This window comes from Grampus griseus (genome assembly GCF_964374135.1).
Source record: "Grampus griseus genome assembly, chromosome: 10".
NCBI lineage: Eukaryota > Metazoa > Chordata > Mammalia > Artiodactyla > Delphinidae > Grampus > Grampus griseus.
Genome location: NC_139004.1, coordinates 25,276,570 through 25,291,748, shown reverse-complemented (window position 1 = coordinate 25,291,748; position 15,179 = coordinate 25,276,570). Strand labels below are relative to the sequence as shown.

At 42.2% G+C, this 15,179-nt stretch overlaps 1 protein-coding gene across 2 annotated transcripts in view; it reads right to left on the bottom strand.

Annotated features, from left to right (window-relative positions):
* Nucleotides 1-15,179, bottom strand: part of PKHD1 (PKHD1 ciliary IPT domain containing fibrocystin/polyductin) — a gene marked incomplete at both ends in the record, with an annotated part of 425,783 nt that overhangs the window by 200,402 nt on the left and 210,202 nt on the right. For both annotated transcript variants that reach the window (XM_082663569.1, XM_082663570.1), the window contains 2 exons: nt 3,161-3,356; nt 4,751-4,928. In XM_082663569.1, the coding sequence (XP_082519695.1) occupies nt 3,161-3,356; nt 4,751-4,928 (374 nt within the window). The remainder of the gene's footprint in view (nt 1-3,160; nt 3,357-4,750; nt 4,929-15,179) is intronic.

The following is a 15,179-nucleotide window of genomic DNA, read 5'->3' as shown; positions in this document are numbered from 1 at the left end:
TATAGATGCAGCCACGGAGGCATGGAGAATTTATAATTCCATGCCCCAGGTAAAACAGCCAGCCAGCCACTGATTAAAACCCGAAGCCCTAAACTCTGGCCGTGAGCTTTCCAAAGAAGCTGCATTCTGTAAAGACATTGCTGAACAAAGACAAAACTTGCCTTGGTAAAGAAGAGAAAGGCAAGAGTCAAAAAATATTATATGTGCGGGACTTTTTCTTTGTCATGGGGACCAGTGAGAAGTTTTCTCCTGCACCACTGCCTGGCACCCCCCACCCTTGTGGGTCAGTGGCCCATGATTATTGAGTGGGCAGCACACTCTAGTGGAGAGAGTCACAGCCAGGAGCCAGAATGCCTGGGTTCTGCTCTCTACCGTTCTCGGCTGGGTCAAAGACGAGTCAGGCATCTTAAATCACACAGCAAGGAGCTAAATGGAGGAAATGAAGATAATTGTGATTTTTTTAAAACTTCCTCTCTGGGGGGATGTGGTAGGGCTGCACACAAACAATACAAAAGACGGTCTGCTTAGAAGTGGTCAAGGAATGAGTGAAAGCCAGCCAACTGTCAGTGCAGCAAGACTCCAGATGGAAGGCCAGCAGGGAAAGGGGCAGTGTCCCCCCAGCCATGCCCACCCCCCAAAGCCTGACAGGAAACTCGGTGCACCTGGAGGAGGGTCAAGCAGTTTCCCTATAATAAAACGAACCTTCTGTATACACAACCTCCCCCTGGGTTTTTTGTTTTGTTTTGTTTTGTTTTTCATTCCAGGAATATGTCCACATAGACTGTGAGGGCTTCTCTTCTTGGATTAAATGTATTTTATGTAAATTATCCCAATCACAGAGACCTATAAAGCCCCATGGTCCAAAGAAAACAACTAAGTGAAAGTAACAAACTAATCAGTACGTAACTGAACTCTACTGCTTGGAGGCTTTTTCAGGGGTCAGCCACGGCTACCTCACTGCTGTTGGGCTGTTGGTCTACGGACACCATGGTAGCCTCCTCATCAACTTCCTAGTGGTGGTGCAGACTCTACACAGAAGACATCCAAAGTCACACCCGATCCACACAACCCAATGTAGCTGCATGGGACACCACCACGGAAGACCAGTGTGAGCCTCGGTTCCTCCTGAAACCTCAAGTCCTCACTGTGCCAGCCCAGGAATGGGAACAGGCCTGGCTCTCGCCACCTACCTACTCCATTCAGACAGAGGATGGCGGAAGCACAGATGGCCATGAAAGCCGCTATTTGGAGGACCAGGAATCCTCTCCAAGGAGTCCGGGTATCCGACTTGCAACCCTCTGTGACTTCCTGTTCCTTGTCCAACTCATATTATTCAAAAGTGGAGATACCAAGGTATTCTGATACAAAGACTCTTTAATTAGTAAAAGCCATCTGCCTAATAAAAATGGCTTATACTGAAATATTCACCTAAGTCCTATATATGTACATATATAATACAGAGGCACATTTACATAAAATATATATATACTTATACAGACATGCATTTATACCATATGTGTAAATATAGTATAATACTATAACTTGCTGTTAATTCAATAAATAATGGGGGGGAAGGAAATCTTTAGCTGCATGACCTGATTTTGTTTTCTTTATGCCACAAATGTTCCTTTATCGTGCTTGGTTTATGCGACTGTTCAAATTAGTTTACAGTTCATGAACAAATCTGATCAATGGACAAGACAGGCTCCTCGGAAGCACGCTAACTAATAAAACAAGAGCAATTTGAAAGTAAAATTTTGTTTCAGAATATACAGCAAATGAATAGCCATAGTTAAAGTTAATGGCAACTATCTGCTCTTACTTAATGGCTGTATGTGACTCTAGTGGTAAAACAGTCTCAGGGATCTCTGTCCATCCTGATTTTTTATAGTTTTAGGTTATACTTATGGATGAATCAAATCAGGAATAAAATCTGAATGGTACAATTCAGTGCAAATATAGAGTAATCCATTTGGCCAAGACTTTTTAAAAACCAGGGAAGCACCATCCTCTCCTCTCTGGTGCTATTAAAATGTAATCGCCCCAGGGCTCAAGTGTAATCAGACCCAGCTGACAAATGGCTATAGGCACAAGTGAGAGGGACAAAGAACTCAGGGCGCCTACCAGCTCCCCAAACCCTTAAGGCCAAGTCTGGCTTGTGGCAGAGACTGGGACTTGCCATGCTTGACATGGCCCTGATTTCAACCAGGATCTATTAAGACCAATTCATAACAAAATTGTCCTTTTAGAGACTCATTTTGTCAGATTCTCCTTCTTAGAGACCACACTGAGCTAAGGTTGGTAGAAGTGGACACCATGTACTCAGGGTGACCAATGCTGAAATAATATGGAAAAGAAATATGAGATTTCAGGAAGTCAAATATGAGATTTCAGGAAGTCCAGGAAGTCAAAAGAAATGTATGGCCCTGACCCACACATTGGGCTCCCGTGAAACATGCACAATAAGAAGGTAAGGAAATCCTTTTGGCCCCTGTTACTCTGCAATCACTGTAGGGTTTCTGGTTCTATAAAATGAGGCTCCTGGACCCTTCACCCTGATGCTGCCTCTGACACAAGACAAGACAGCCCATCCCCCAGTCCTCAGATAGCCTTCCATGCATCTCATTTTTCTGACCTCAGATTTCCTTCCAAGGCTTCTCACCTTCCACAGTGACTACACTCTTCCTCCTGCCTCTCTGTACCTTTGCTGTTCCTTGTATCTGTGATCACAACCAGCCATCCTGTCTTTACATGTGCAGTTGACTTTTCTAAAAATGCAACATGGCCTTAACATGAATGAAAAATATGAATAGCAGTCAAAGTTTATTAAGCACTTGCTCTGGGTTAGACCCTCTGCTAAAGAATTTTACATGTTATCCTTAATTTAATTTCCTATCCTTTAGATAGGTCCTTTTATTATCCCATTTTACAGATAAGGAGGCTGAGGCTTAGAAAGGATACCTGCACAATGTCCCATAGCTAGTAGGTGCTAGAGCTGGGATTCAAATGCAGGCAGTCTGATTCAGAGCCCAGCCACTTAACCATAACACGCAGCGGTCTCTTTCAGCTCCTCATCACTTCACAGCACCAATGTTTGGTATTCCAAAGGGAACGGTGGTTTCTGACTATGTGCTCAACATGCTCATCCAATTATACTTACCCAGATAGGTGAGTTGTCTCAACTGGCTGTGGAAGAACCAGTCACAGCCTTGGTCCCGACCAGGTGATGGAAGAGACGGAAGGGACCGCCCCACTTGACTCCCGCACCTTATGAGGATGTCAGGGTAAGGCCACAGGTCTGTGTGCACCAGCAGCAGGTAATTCCCAGGAGCAAAGTTCTCAAATGTCGCTGAGTACTTGAAGCGAGAGAAAAGTACAAAAGTGCTCATTGAGTGAGGAAGACTCTTCCCAGAAGAAGAGTTACAAAGAACTCAGATGGAGTGGTTTAGAAACAGGACTGTTCACACCGGCTACTTTTCTTGTGGGAAATGGGCTTACTTAGATCTACTCCATCATAAATTCATAACTAAAGCTACAAAAGCATACAGTGTGAGGACTGAAAACTGTAAGGTTCTTCTTGTTTAACAATCTCAATTAACAGAGGAGAAAACCAAATTTCAGACAAGTGAAGTAACTCGTCCCAGGTCAAACAGCAAGAAGAGCCAGAGACACATGTAGAATTCCTGTCCAGTTTTCCCCAAGACTCAAACAGGCAGGCAATGATAGGAGTGCCATCCATTTATAAGAGTAACAGCTAACACGGTTGAGCATTGGCTCAGGTATCATTCATATCAAGGCATCCAACCCTTGAAAGACTCTGGGGATTGTGACTAGTATTGCCTCCATTTTATAGACGAAGACACTGAGGCAGGTGGAGGTTCGGTAACTCTCCCTACATCACAAAGCAGGACAGTGCTGATCTGGGACAGAGACCCAGGTGTCCACCTCCAGAGTCACCATTCTACTGCCTTCACCTTCCCAGAATGTTCTCATGGGAACGTCAGGGGAAGGGGAGAGAGGTGTACACTCTTCCTGAGAGCCGTGGTGAGGGGATCAAATGGATTCTGCTTTGAATTCTTCAGATCTATGGCACACCTGCTTCCAGCTCCTTAAGACCTACTCTTATGACCTTTAGGGAGAATGCGTGTGATGAGACGGGAAGAAAGAAATGTGTTAAAAGGAATAAAAGAAGCTTGAGGAAATCCACTGGATTGATTTTTCTGCAGAAAATGCACCTATTTTCCTTATGGTTTTTCCTACCTTCCCTCCCCCTAACCATCTGACTCCTTCAACCCAATCCAAACGAAAGGCTAGTGCCTTTCGTTTTCAGGTGCAAGTTAATCTTTGACCACAAGGTGGCAGTGTGCAATGTAAAAAATGCCTTGTGAAGCTATTTTCTCTCGGCTACAAACACTTCCCTGGGGTAAGTTGGTTCTTAACCCATAATATATAAGACTACAATTCTATAGGATGCTTAGAAGCTGTTTTTAATTGTATTAATAAAGTTAAAATTTCAGGCAGAACCATTCTGTGTTCAAGGTGAGGTTTAAAGGGATTCTAAAATTTTCAAGTTTAAGATAAAAGACAATCATACCTCAAATTCAGGTTACATTCATCTGGTCAAAATGCTGCTGCAGTTTTCTTGATCAGCACCAGAAGATGCTAATACCTGCAAACTACTGCGTCACAGAAGGAAAGACGGGAACCCCTGGGGAATGGAATCTACCATCAAGTGGATGCCGGGGCTTACCTGCAGAGAGCTGTTGGTCCAAGGGCTCTCAAATCGCAGTGAGTAGGTCTCTTGATCCAAGAGCAGCGCCATCCAGCCATAAGGGTTGGACAGTGTGTCATGCACATAACTGACAGTGGTTGTCTTATTTCTGCTGTCCGTTATGGTTAAATCATAAGAAACTTTTGGGGCATTGGCTCTAGAGTGATTTAAAAAGAAAAAAAGCAGGTGGTAAGTTTTTTGTCCATCCTGGATCTAAGGCACTCCTCTCCCATCAGCTATAATTTATCTATTTTCTCCATGTTCGTCTCTCGTCCCAGTGTCTATAGAGGTTTTAGCGGTTGTGGTGTGTGTCAAAAAGCCCAGTGGGAAGGTGTCACTGGACCATTTGTGCATCACACTGACCTGTAACACTCAGATCCTAGGCCACTAATCAATGCCATCTTAATGAGTTCATATAGGCCAGGACTATATACTATTATTTTAAAGAAATATCCAAGGTCAGAATATTGCCATAGCCCGGGTTTATCAGCAGCAGAATGCGTATTACACAGTCACTAGTTATCCCTCTGGGAAGCAGTGGCTGAAGCCCAGAACCTCAGAGCCTACCTCCAACGGCCCAGCAGGAACAGCCTCAGTAAGCTTCCCCAGAACACAGAGGGCCCTGGGTCCTCTCCTGTGGGCTTACACGATGCCCAGGGCTCACTCAGTGCCAGTGGGTTTGCGTTCTTGCTTGTTAACAAGGAATGCGACATCCTGAAGCTAGAGACATTTTGTCTTTTCTGGTGTCCTGCCCCTTGGCACTGGGCCCTGCACATTATGGGCACTCAAACCATGTTTGTTACACAAACGAAGCCTGCATGGAGGAGCTCTTCCCAAAAGCGATGCCAACTTCCCAATGTATAGAAAGGGTTTCTAGAAGAACAGCATTTTACCAAGTGAGGAAACTGAGACAGAGTATGGTAAAAGTAGTATGTGAACATCACAGGTAGAGCTAGAAAGTTTTAAATTTCTACAAAGTATTCTATGCAGCTCATTCCAGAAAGTGATTTTTAAGACTTTACTAGAAGATAAATAGATTTTGCCACCTGCTTAGACCCTAAAAGAAAAAGTGGACAGAAAAAAAATAAAGCAAAAGCTAAAAAAAAATCAACACCCATTACGACCTTCCTTCCCCCTCTGGTTTAGTTTTGATGAGAATCTTTAACTGTGGCATGTTGCTACAGGCAGATAATTAAATTCTCAAAGTAAAGGGAAATGAGACAAAGGAGGATATTGGGTTTTCAAAGTGAGGGGTGATGTGAGCACATCGAAAGCCAATTTACAATCTAGTGGCATATTATAGAGAGGAGACTGGTTTTAGTGTTAAATGCTTGGGCACCATTGTCAAATGGGTGTAAACTGGAAGTCTATAACTGCATGTGCACTAGGTGTATGAATTTGGGGGACTCACTGACCCTCTTTAAGCTTTAATTTCCTTTTTTTTTTTAATGGAGACAACAACAGTATGTATCTCCTATAGCAACTGTGAAACTTAAAGTGATAATCTACGTGAAGTATTCAGTAACCATCACTAAGCCCAATAAGTCTACCTATAGCTCATCTAAGAAAGAACCTCAGATGTGCCTGGTTTGCCACGCTGTCTACTTATTTTACTGTCTAGAGTTTATCCAGGATATTTGGTCATTTAAAAACACACTCAAAACCTTTCATGGTGCAGAGCTTTAGCCCTGGCAATGTAGCACGTGATACATATTTCTTGTAAGATTAAATGTGTTTGTTTCATCCATTAATAAGTAAAATGAAAGGGATAAAGAATGCTCAGGGCATTTGGAATAAAAGAACTACTCTTTCCCAGATGTCCCTACGTAGCATTCACCAAACCTTTAGAAATCTTGGGGTAGGGGGGCTTCTTCCTCTCTTTGGGCCTGGGATATGGAGGGCTTTTTTTGCATGTATATCAAGATTTAAATCGGAACTTAAGTAAATCCTGGACTCACATTCTTAGAATCAGAGTGGATATGAAGGTCATCTGTTCTAACATCCAATCTACTGTGGAAATTCCCTCCATATTTTATCTTGTTCCTTCTTCCAGCTTTGGGGAGTTCACACCCTCAAATTCCTCCTCCATTTATGAAAGTTATTTGTAAATTTTAATTTTAGACAAGCTTGAGAAAGCTTAATTTTCTCCCTTGTATTTTCTAGCCCTTTCTCCTCAATCGCTATGGCTTTCTCTTACCCTGACGGAAACCATAAGTCCCAGGGTCCCAGGAGATCAGCCAGCACAATTTGGCCCAACTAATATATTCACTAAGTGAAGATAGGTTACTGGGAAATAAATGTAAAACAAATGTGATAAGAAGAGATAAGTTGAAATACCAAAGATGCAAATGAGTTAGCCGCAGCAAGTACCGAGGTCAATACATCAGGTGGGATTCCCCACAGTCCAGAAAATGATTCCGAAAATTTCAGGTTCTGAAAGAGCAGCCCTTCAGCTTTCACAGAGACATATGGGCTCTGGAAAATGAATCACAAGACTGAATTCCAAGAAAGACTCACTGATAAATCAGAATTTCCATTTAGTAATTTGCAGTGAGAAATAAAACTGCCTTTCACATAGTGGGTATTCAACAAATGTTTGTTGAATGAATAAATGAGTGTTGAACGGACTAGAACACCCTAACTGGCTATTTAGTGATGTTTGGTCCCAGGAAAGTCTACCCAGAAAACCACATGAGTGTCAGGAGATTTCTTGTAAACTTACTCATCGAAGGAGATAAGCATTTGATCCTAAGTTATCAGATCCTGATACAGTCAACCCCATTATCAGTAAGATATTCACCCAAAGGACTTATACACTTAAGTTTAGTGGTCAGAAAACCTCTCCTGGACATATACAAGCATTCTGCACTAACAGTGGGCCCTGGTTTAGGAAAATGCTAAGATTTCCTTATGAACTTAGATTTCTTCTATCCTAGTTGAGTGCTCTCAATTAAACCACTTTTACATTAGGGTTTTGTTTTTTTTAACTAGAGGCCAAAAGAATTCTATTTGTTGAAATGCATCCATCTGTTCACAACTAATCACTCCAACCTGTATTTTGTCACTTACTTTGCCTGACCATCCTATATTTTATCACTCTTTTCTTAAGAGATAATGCATATTTCCAGAAATTCTTCTTCATTCCAGCAATGTGGCCCCAAGAATTCTCCCTGGTCACTTGGACTAGACTTAAATTATTTCTCAGATTTCTATCAGCATCACATTTATAAGTCAGTTTTAAGATCTAATTTCTCCTGGTTCTGTTTCTATAGATTGTAATTTCACTTACTGAAGGAGCCATTTTTCAGGCCATACTCCCCAGTTTCAGAAGGCCCCTATAAACATGACCCTGTTTTCAAATATTGTAAAACCACTAAATGCTAACATTAATTCAGTTCTATTAATCTTCGGGACTTTTCCACCTTCTTTTTTTTTTTTTTTTTGCGGTATGTGGGCCTCTCACTGCTGTGGCCTCTCCTGTTGCAGAGCACAGGCTCCGGACGTGCAGGCTCAACGGCCATGGCTCACGGCCCAGCTGCTCCGCGGCACGTGGGATCTTCCCGGACCGGGGCACGAACCCGCATCCCCTGCATCGGCAGGCGGACTCTCAACCACTGCGCCACCAGGGAAGCCCTGCACCTTCTTTTTGATGCCCTTCTTCCAACAGTATCCAGTAATCTAATGCTAACTTGGTCAACCAGAGACCCAACCATAGTGCACTGTGATCCTAAACCATCCTTTCCTCTACCTTTTCCTCATTCGCTGCCCGACCCTACCAAGCTGCCCCATCCATCCTGACCAAGGCTCACGTGGGATGCAATTTCACAGGCACTCGAGGGCAGCATGAGCTTTCTTTAGGGAAATACAGGTAGAGAAGTAGGTTATCAAATATTCCTTTATCACAGTCGGTAGTGGAAAGGATCGTAGTGTGCGTTCTGAAAAGCAAATCAAAATGTGAAAGACCCATCTCCCAGTAGGCAAGATGCCTTTTGTTGACCATCACCCCAAGGGCCACAAATTCTAGGTCAAATCAGCTCCCATCCTTCTAGGCCAAATGCCAGCAGTGACAGTGGTGAGCTCTTCTGAAAAGCACCCAAAGAACATCAAGAGTAGAAGAAGACCGTGAAGAGAATTTACCAACCATAATTACTACAATTTTCGCTTGCCCTAAATAGCCACCAATCTCCCCTCTTTACTGTTAATGAAGCAAAGAAGCACACAAGTATTTCTAATTTGGAGAAGCCAAGGGAGCCTGCATGGGCCATTAGCAGCAGAAAGCTTCATTACCAGGGGAAGAAGTCTCTCCCTGAACTTCTCATGGTTTTATGTGCAAGAAATCAGGAGGCAACCAGTCCATCTGAAATGTTAACCCTTACCTCCGAGTCAGCAACGGCTCCTGTATATAATCAAAAAGACAAGAGGACTTCAAGACTTTCCTTTTCTATGAGGTAGCTTAATTTTTTTTTTAATCACCAAGTCTGTTTTTAATTAAGGGACATTTTCCTTTAGAAATATAGCAGTATCACTTGATAAAACTTCCCAACCTAAGTACCAATTTACAATACTAGTTGCATCAACAGTTATGTAATTTAGTGCCCAGATACTCTGCAGAACTGTTGAGTGTATCCTGCCCACAGAGGATTTCTCAGGCAATCAACAATACCAGTGAGAACAAACATTAACTCCCTGGTTTGTGTTTACCATTAGCTTACTTTTCCTGAGGGTCCACATCTCTGTGTATTAAGACAAACACTGCACTGAGCTCTAAATGCTCTAAATTCGGAGCAATTGTGAAATAAACCCTTTATAATTACACATCTCCTAAGCCAGACACATCATAAAAACGAGCCCCGAATGGTACTGCCAGCATTGCCTGGGTATTCATGCTTGCCGCTGTCACTCTCACCTTTTACTGCACAAAGAGCACAAAATCAAAATGTTGAGCACAGCCGACAAATTTTTGTGGCACGACTTTTCTTGAGCATCCTTTAAAAATACACTGGGCTCATAAGAAGTCTTTGTCAGAAGCTCACCACTGTCCTTCGTTTTGGAGAGTCTTATTTTTGCATAAGTAGCCCATCCTATACAGGTTGCTAACTGTGTATTCCCCTTGCCCCTATGGCTACTGGTGTAAATAAACCGCACCTCCCCATTGGTGAGCAATAATAATAAACAGAATTTTTTTTAATGAAAAAAAAAGTCCTGTCCAAGAACCACTATTCTCTCTGCTGATCTGCCATCACCCAGTGATAACTGACATGTACCAGTAAGGGGTTTCCTGTATATACTACCCTTATTGATTGAGAAACAAATATTTCTCCTTCTGAGTAAGAAACCTAAGAGAAAAGAAATCTTAACCCTCAGTCTTTCTTCCAAACTTTTAACAATTCTTAAATTCATGTAAAAAAATAGAAATGATAGGCAGAGAGGCAAGCCGTATGAATCCTTGCATTTCTGGCAGGTACACCCCACATCACTCCTCCATGACTTTGCAGATATATATTTCTGTTTATCTTTTTTCAGAGTTAGCTAAAGCAATAATAATTGATTGTAGAAAAGTCCCCAAATCAACCTAGCACCTCCCCAAAGGTATTGTCTAAAGTTTTTGCGACACACTTGGGATAATAATTCTTGCTTACTATACCTTAATCCTTGAAGAGGAGCAATAGATGTCTATTGTCCATCTGTCTATCCTTCACATACTATTGCATCTCTTTCTTGATCTGTGGAATACAGCTGGAATGGCTATCTCAGAACATGAAAACACCACCCTTGGAGCTACACAACTCCAAGGTAGACAACTACTTGTCAGGAATATTGAAAAACAATTGTATGCATCTAGCAAGGAGTTAGACTATAAAGCCTACCTTCTCTTTTATATATATGCACACCTGGTGCTGGTGGGGCTGACAGACTCCCCCTCATGAGCTCACCATCAGCCCCTCTTCCCAACTCCGTATTCAGTGATATCAGGACAGATCGTGTGAGAGTATTTTCACCACGGAATTAAGCAAATGCTACAAATCAGGGTCTTTATTCTAGAAAGCTAGTTGTAAAACAGGTACCAGCACACCCCTGGACCCCTTTATTATTCATGAAATTTAATAACCATGGAGTATTGTTGATGATATTCCTCAGTTTGGGCTCCATTTTGATGTTTAGATCTTTTTCTATTTTAATGCTGTAACCTCTGCTGCCGAGAGCGGATAAAACTTCTTGGAATTTTCCTGTCTCACATGTGGTTTTTTTGAGAACTGAAAAGATACCATTAGTGATGCTATGCCTCTTTATCCCTAGGAAGGAGCGTTAGGTGATTATTAAAGGAAAAGCTTGGCCACAATTTCCATTTCAACTCTTCTTTACTTTTGCATTCATAGAGGCAGGGGGTGCCTTGTACTCTGAACACTGACACATTAAGAGCAGTTCCATAGGTAGACCCTGAGCGCAAGCACTACAGGGAAGGATATTCAGCAGGATCTAAGAATCAAGGTGATCAACAGCAACATTAGCCTTTTCTTTTCTAGGAGAAATAGGAAGAGAGAAACAGAAGCTTTGGGGCACAATGAATCATAAACTGTGTCCTGAAAGACTCCAGATTCCACGACTTTCTGGGATATTTCGTTGGATAAGTGCAATGTCATGTGGCTATTGGAAAGTGTTCCCTATTTTTCAAGAATCGGATTAAGTTTCATTTGAGCAAACTTAATTCCCTTGCCAGGCATTTGCTTCTCAGAAACGTAATCATCTATAATATTTTATTCTATTAGTAGTAAGTTCATATGTTGTTTTGTCAATCATAAATGTAGAGACTTTTTTTTTTAAACTTCTTTATTGGAGTATAGTTGCTTTACAGTGTTGTGTTAGTTCCTGCTGTATAGAAAAGTGAATCAGCTGTATGTATACATATATCCCCATATCCCCTCCCTCTTGCGTCTCCCTCTCCCCCTCCCTATCCCACCCCTCTGGGTGGTTACAAAGCACCGAGCTGATCTCCCTGTGCTATGCAGCTGCTTCCCACTAGCTATCTATTTTACGTTTGGTAGTGTATATATGTCAATGCTACTCTCTCACTTCGCCTCAGCTTACCCTTCCCCCTTCCCGTGTCCTCAAGTCCATTATCTACGTCTGCGTCTTTATTCCTGTCCTGCCCCTAGGTTCATCAGACCATTCATAAATGTAGAGACTTTTGAAAGACAACATTTACTGAGCACTTACTACATGCCAGACAACAACCCTGTGAGTTAAGTACCATTTGGCTCATTTTACTGATAGGAGAACTGAAGCAGAAAGAGGTGAAGTAACTTGTCCAGGAACATACCTAGGAAGTGGCGGAGGGAGGGTGGGCTATGATTTATGCCCACAAATGATTCTTAATTACCTCTCTATTCTTCAGCCTTTGAAAAATAATTTCAAACATATGCATATATCTTGACTTTCTTTTATGTACTTCCTATTAAAACTCAGAAGGACTGGTTGGCCAACCTACAACATCTTGTAAACTCTTTTAATTTCCCCCACATTCAATTCAGTACATAATTGGAAGACAGATCAAGGCTTGATTTACTAACATTTGAATAAATCTATGTCAACTGAAGGAGCTGTAGAGTGCTCTAAACCAAAAAACAAATAATTCCCAGATGGTAATTGTGAAAGTTCATTCTCATTCCCCCCATCACAATTCTATGCATCTATACCACCAGGAAAAGAAAAGGATTGCAAATGTACGCAAACTGCTGATTCGGTGGGTGGGGTAGGGGCAGAGTGGAGAAGAAATCAGCTGTTAAAATAAATCATCTGATCAACTGACAGCCCCGGGCAAGCAAAAGCCCAGAAGACATTATGAAAGGATATTCTTAAGTATTTGATGCTGTTAGGAATTTTAGAAACAAAGACTGAGGATAGTATTTTAATCCTGGATCTTCTAAAGAAAAGTTAAGGGCTGTGGACTCCTCATAAATATGTCCTAAGAGAGAAATGGACAATAAGGACACTACAGGACGATTTGGGAGAGTCCACAATTTCTTAAATGATATTCATTTATTCAATACTAATTTTATTGAGTCACTATATGTTCAACATGGTACTGGGCACCATAATACAAACAAACAGAAAAACCTATCCTTGCCCCACTTACCATGTATGACGAGGGAGGGGCAATTTATAAAGCTATGTAGGAGCTATGAGTATTGGTTAGAGCAAGTATAGAGAGCCAGCACACAGCAGGGATACAAAAGCTGTACAGAAAGCTCGGGGAAGCTTACCAGAGAAAACAACCTTCATGTTGAGTTCATGGAAGCTGAGCCTTATGGGCTGAAAAGCACAAAGAAGTTGAGTATGGCTGAGGCATAAAATGCAGGGAAGGGAGGGCAGAGCATTGAGAAATGATGCTAGAAGTACAAACAGGAGCAGGTCACGAAGTGCCCACAAGACATTACAAATGCCAGGCTTTCATCGGGAGGCACTGGGAAACCTTGACAAAGCTTCTACAAAGAAATGCATGGATGGCAAGACCAGATCCGATCTACAAAGCCTCAAAAAGTTTAAGAATGGCATCGCAGCAAGGTGGCAAGTTAAGAGGCTGTTGTGGTTATACAGGTGGGAGGCAGTGTCAACCTGGACTAGAGTAGCTGGGAAGGAGAGAAGTAGAAAAACTCAGGAGAGATTTTTTAGGAGATAAAATGGGCTGGACTTGGTAGGTGATTTCTGTGAGGAATAAGTAAGAAGATGAGTCAAGGATGACTCCCATCTCTGGTTTAGATATAACTGAATCAGCTGTCTGAACACCCAGAGATTCTGAACACCGAGGGAGGAATAGGTCCAAGGAATAAAGACCATACGTTCAGTTTTGACAAGTTGAGTTTGAGATGGCTGTTGAATACTCTGGTGGAAATACTGAAAGCGTAGCTGCTCAACGGAAATGTAATGCAAGCCATGAATGCAGGCCACACATAGAATCTTAAATTTTACTGTAGCCACAATGAAAAATTTAAAAGAAACAGGTGAAATTAATTTTAATAATATATTTAACCCAATATATTCAAAACTTATCATTTCAACGTAAGCAATATAAACAAATCGTTGCGCTCTCTTACATTCTTTTTTTTCATACAAAGTCTTAGAAATAAGGTGTATAGTTGAAACTTATGGCACATCTCCATCTGGGCGAGCCACATTTCACGTGTTCAGTAGCCACCTGTGGCGAGTGACTTCAATACTGCGCAGGGCAGATTGGATAAATGGATCTGGAATTCAATAAAGCAATGTAGACTGGAGGAACAAAATCTAGAATCAACAGTGACTGTTAACTGAGGCTGTGGAATAATCCAGATCACTTGGGAAGAGCATGACGTGCAAGGAAAGCTTCTCACAGAACCCTAAGGAACACTAGCATTTAAGGGGCAGGGAGACGAACTTACAAAGGAGGTCTAGAAGGAGCTCACAGAAATCCACTGGTGAGATGATCCTCGTTGCAGGTAATTTATCTCTAGACATAAGAAATGTGGGATCAGTAAATCCAGGAACTATGTGAGGCACGTTGCCATTATGAGGCCTCTATGGGAAACGTGCCTGACATTTTTCTGAAATGAGGTCCTGACTTACACTGATAGGGCTAATGCTTTCCAGTCTTATCAGGAAGGATGGGACTGGGAGAATGAGATTGGAAGCCAGGAAAGGAACGCTATGCTGAGTACCTGTGGCCCCTAAAGAAAGCACGTTTTTAGAGCTGGCAAGTGAGAGAGAACTCACCCAAACCAAGCGTGTCATCATTTTAGCAAAACAGAAAATAGACTCTGCCTTGTAGAGGGTGGGAATCTTTCCTTCACCTAAATATTAAACATTATTACCAACTTCAAACATTTTTAAGCCTCAGTCAACCCAACTGCAAGGTCAAGTCAGAGGAAGGTACAAAACTGGAAATGCCACAATGTAAGCACCCATCACTCTTGGAAAAGGTAGTGAGGGGAGGTCGCCAATGTCAAACAAGGAACTTATAGTGAACATGAACCAGAAGGGGCCTCCAAGGAGGAGATCACACTCCAAGCACTCGGTTGCTGGTTAGGGGGCAGAGGTGCCCCATTAAACAGCTGTGCAGCCCTCACGCCTTGCCCTCTGGGGACCTGGGCTGAGGGAGGCAGGAGGAGGCTAAGAGTTGAAAGGGAAGAGGGCAGGGTCCTTGTGCCACATCAGATCTCCATCAACATGCAACCCCAAAAGATGGGGACCGTGAGAGCTTTGTAAATCAACTCTTAGGGTGCGTGCTCCAGGGCAAATAGCACAACAAATTAATCCTTTCTCCATGAAATGCAGCAAGGTTTGTATCTACGCAGAATTCAAATTGCTCATTAGCTCTGACATGTTCCTAATGAGGTTATAATGCTCTGGGACAGAGATCAAGTCACTGAACACA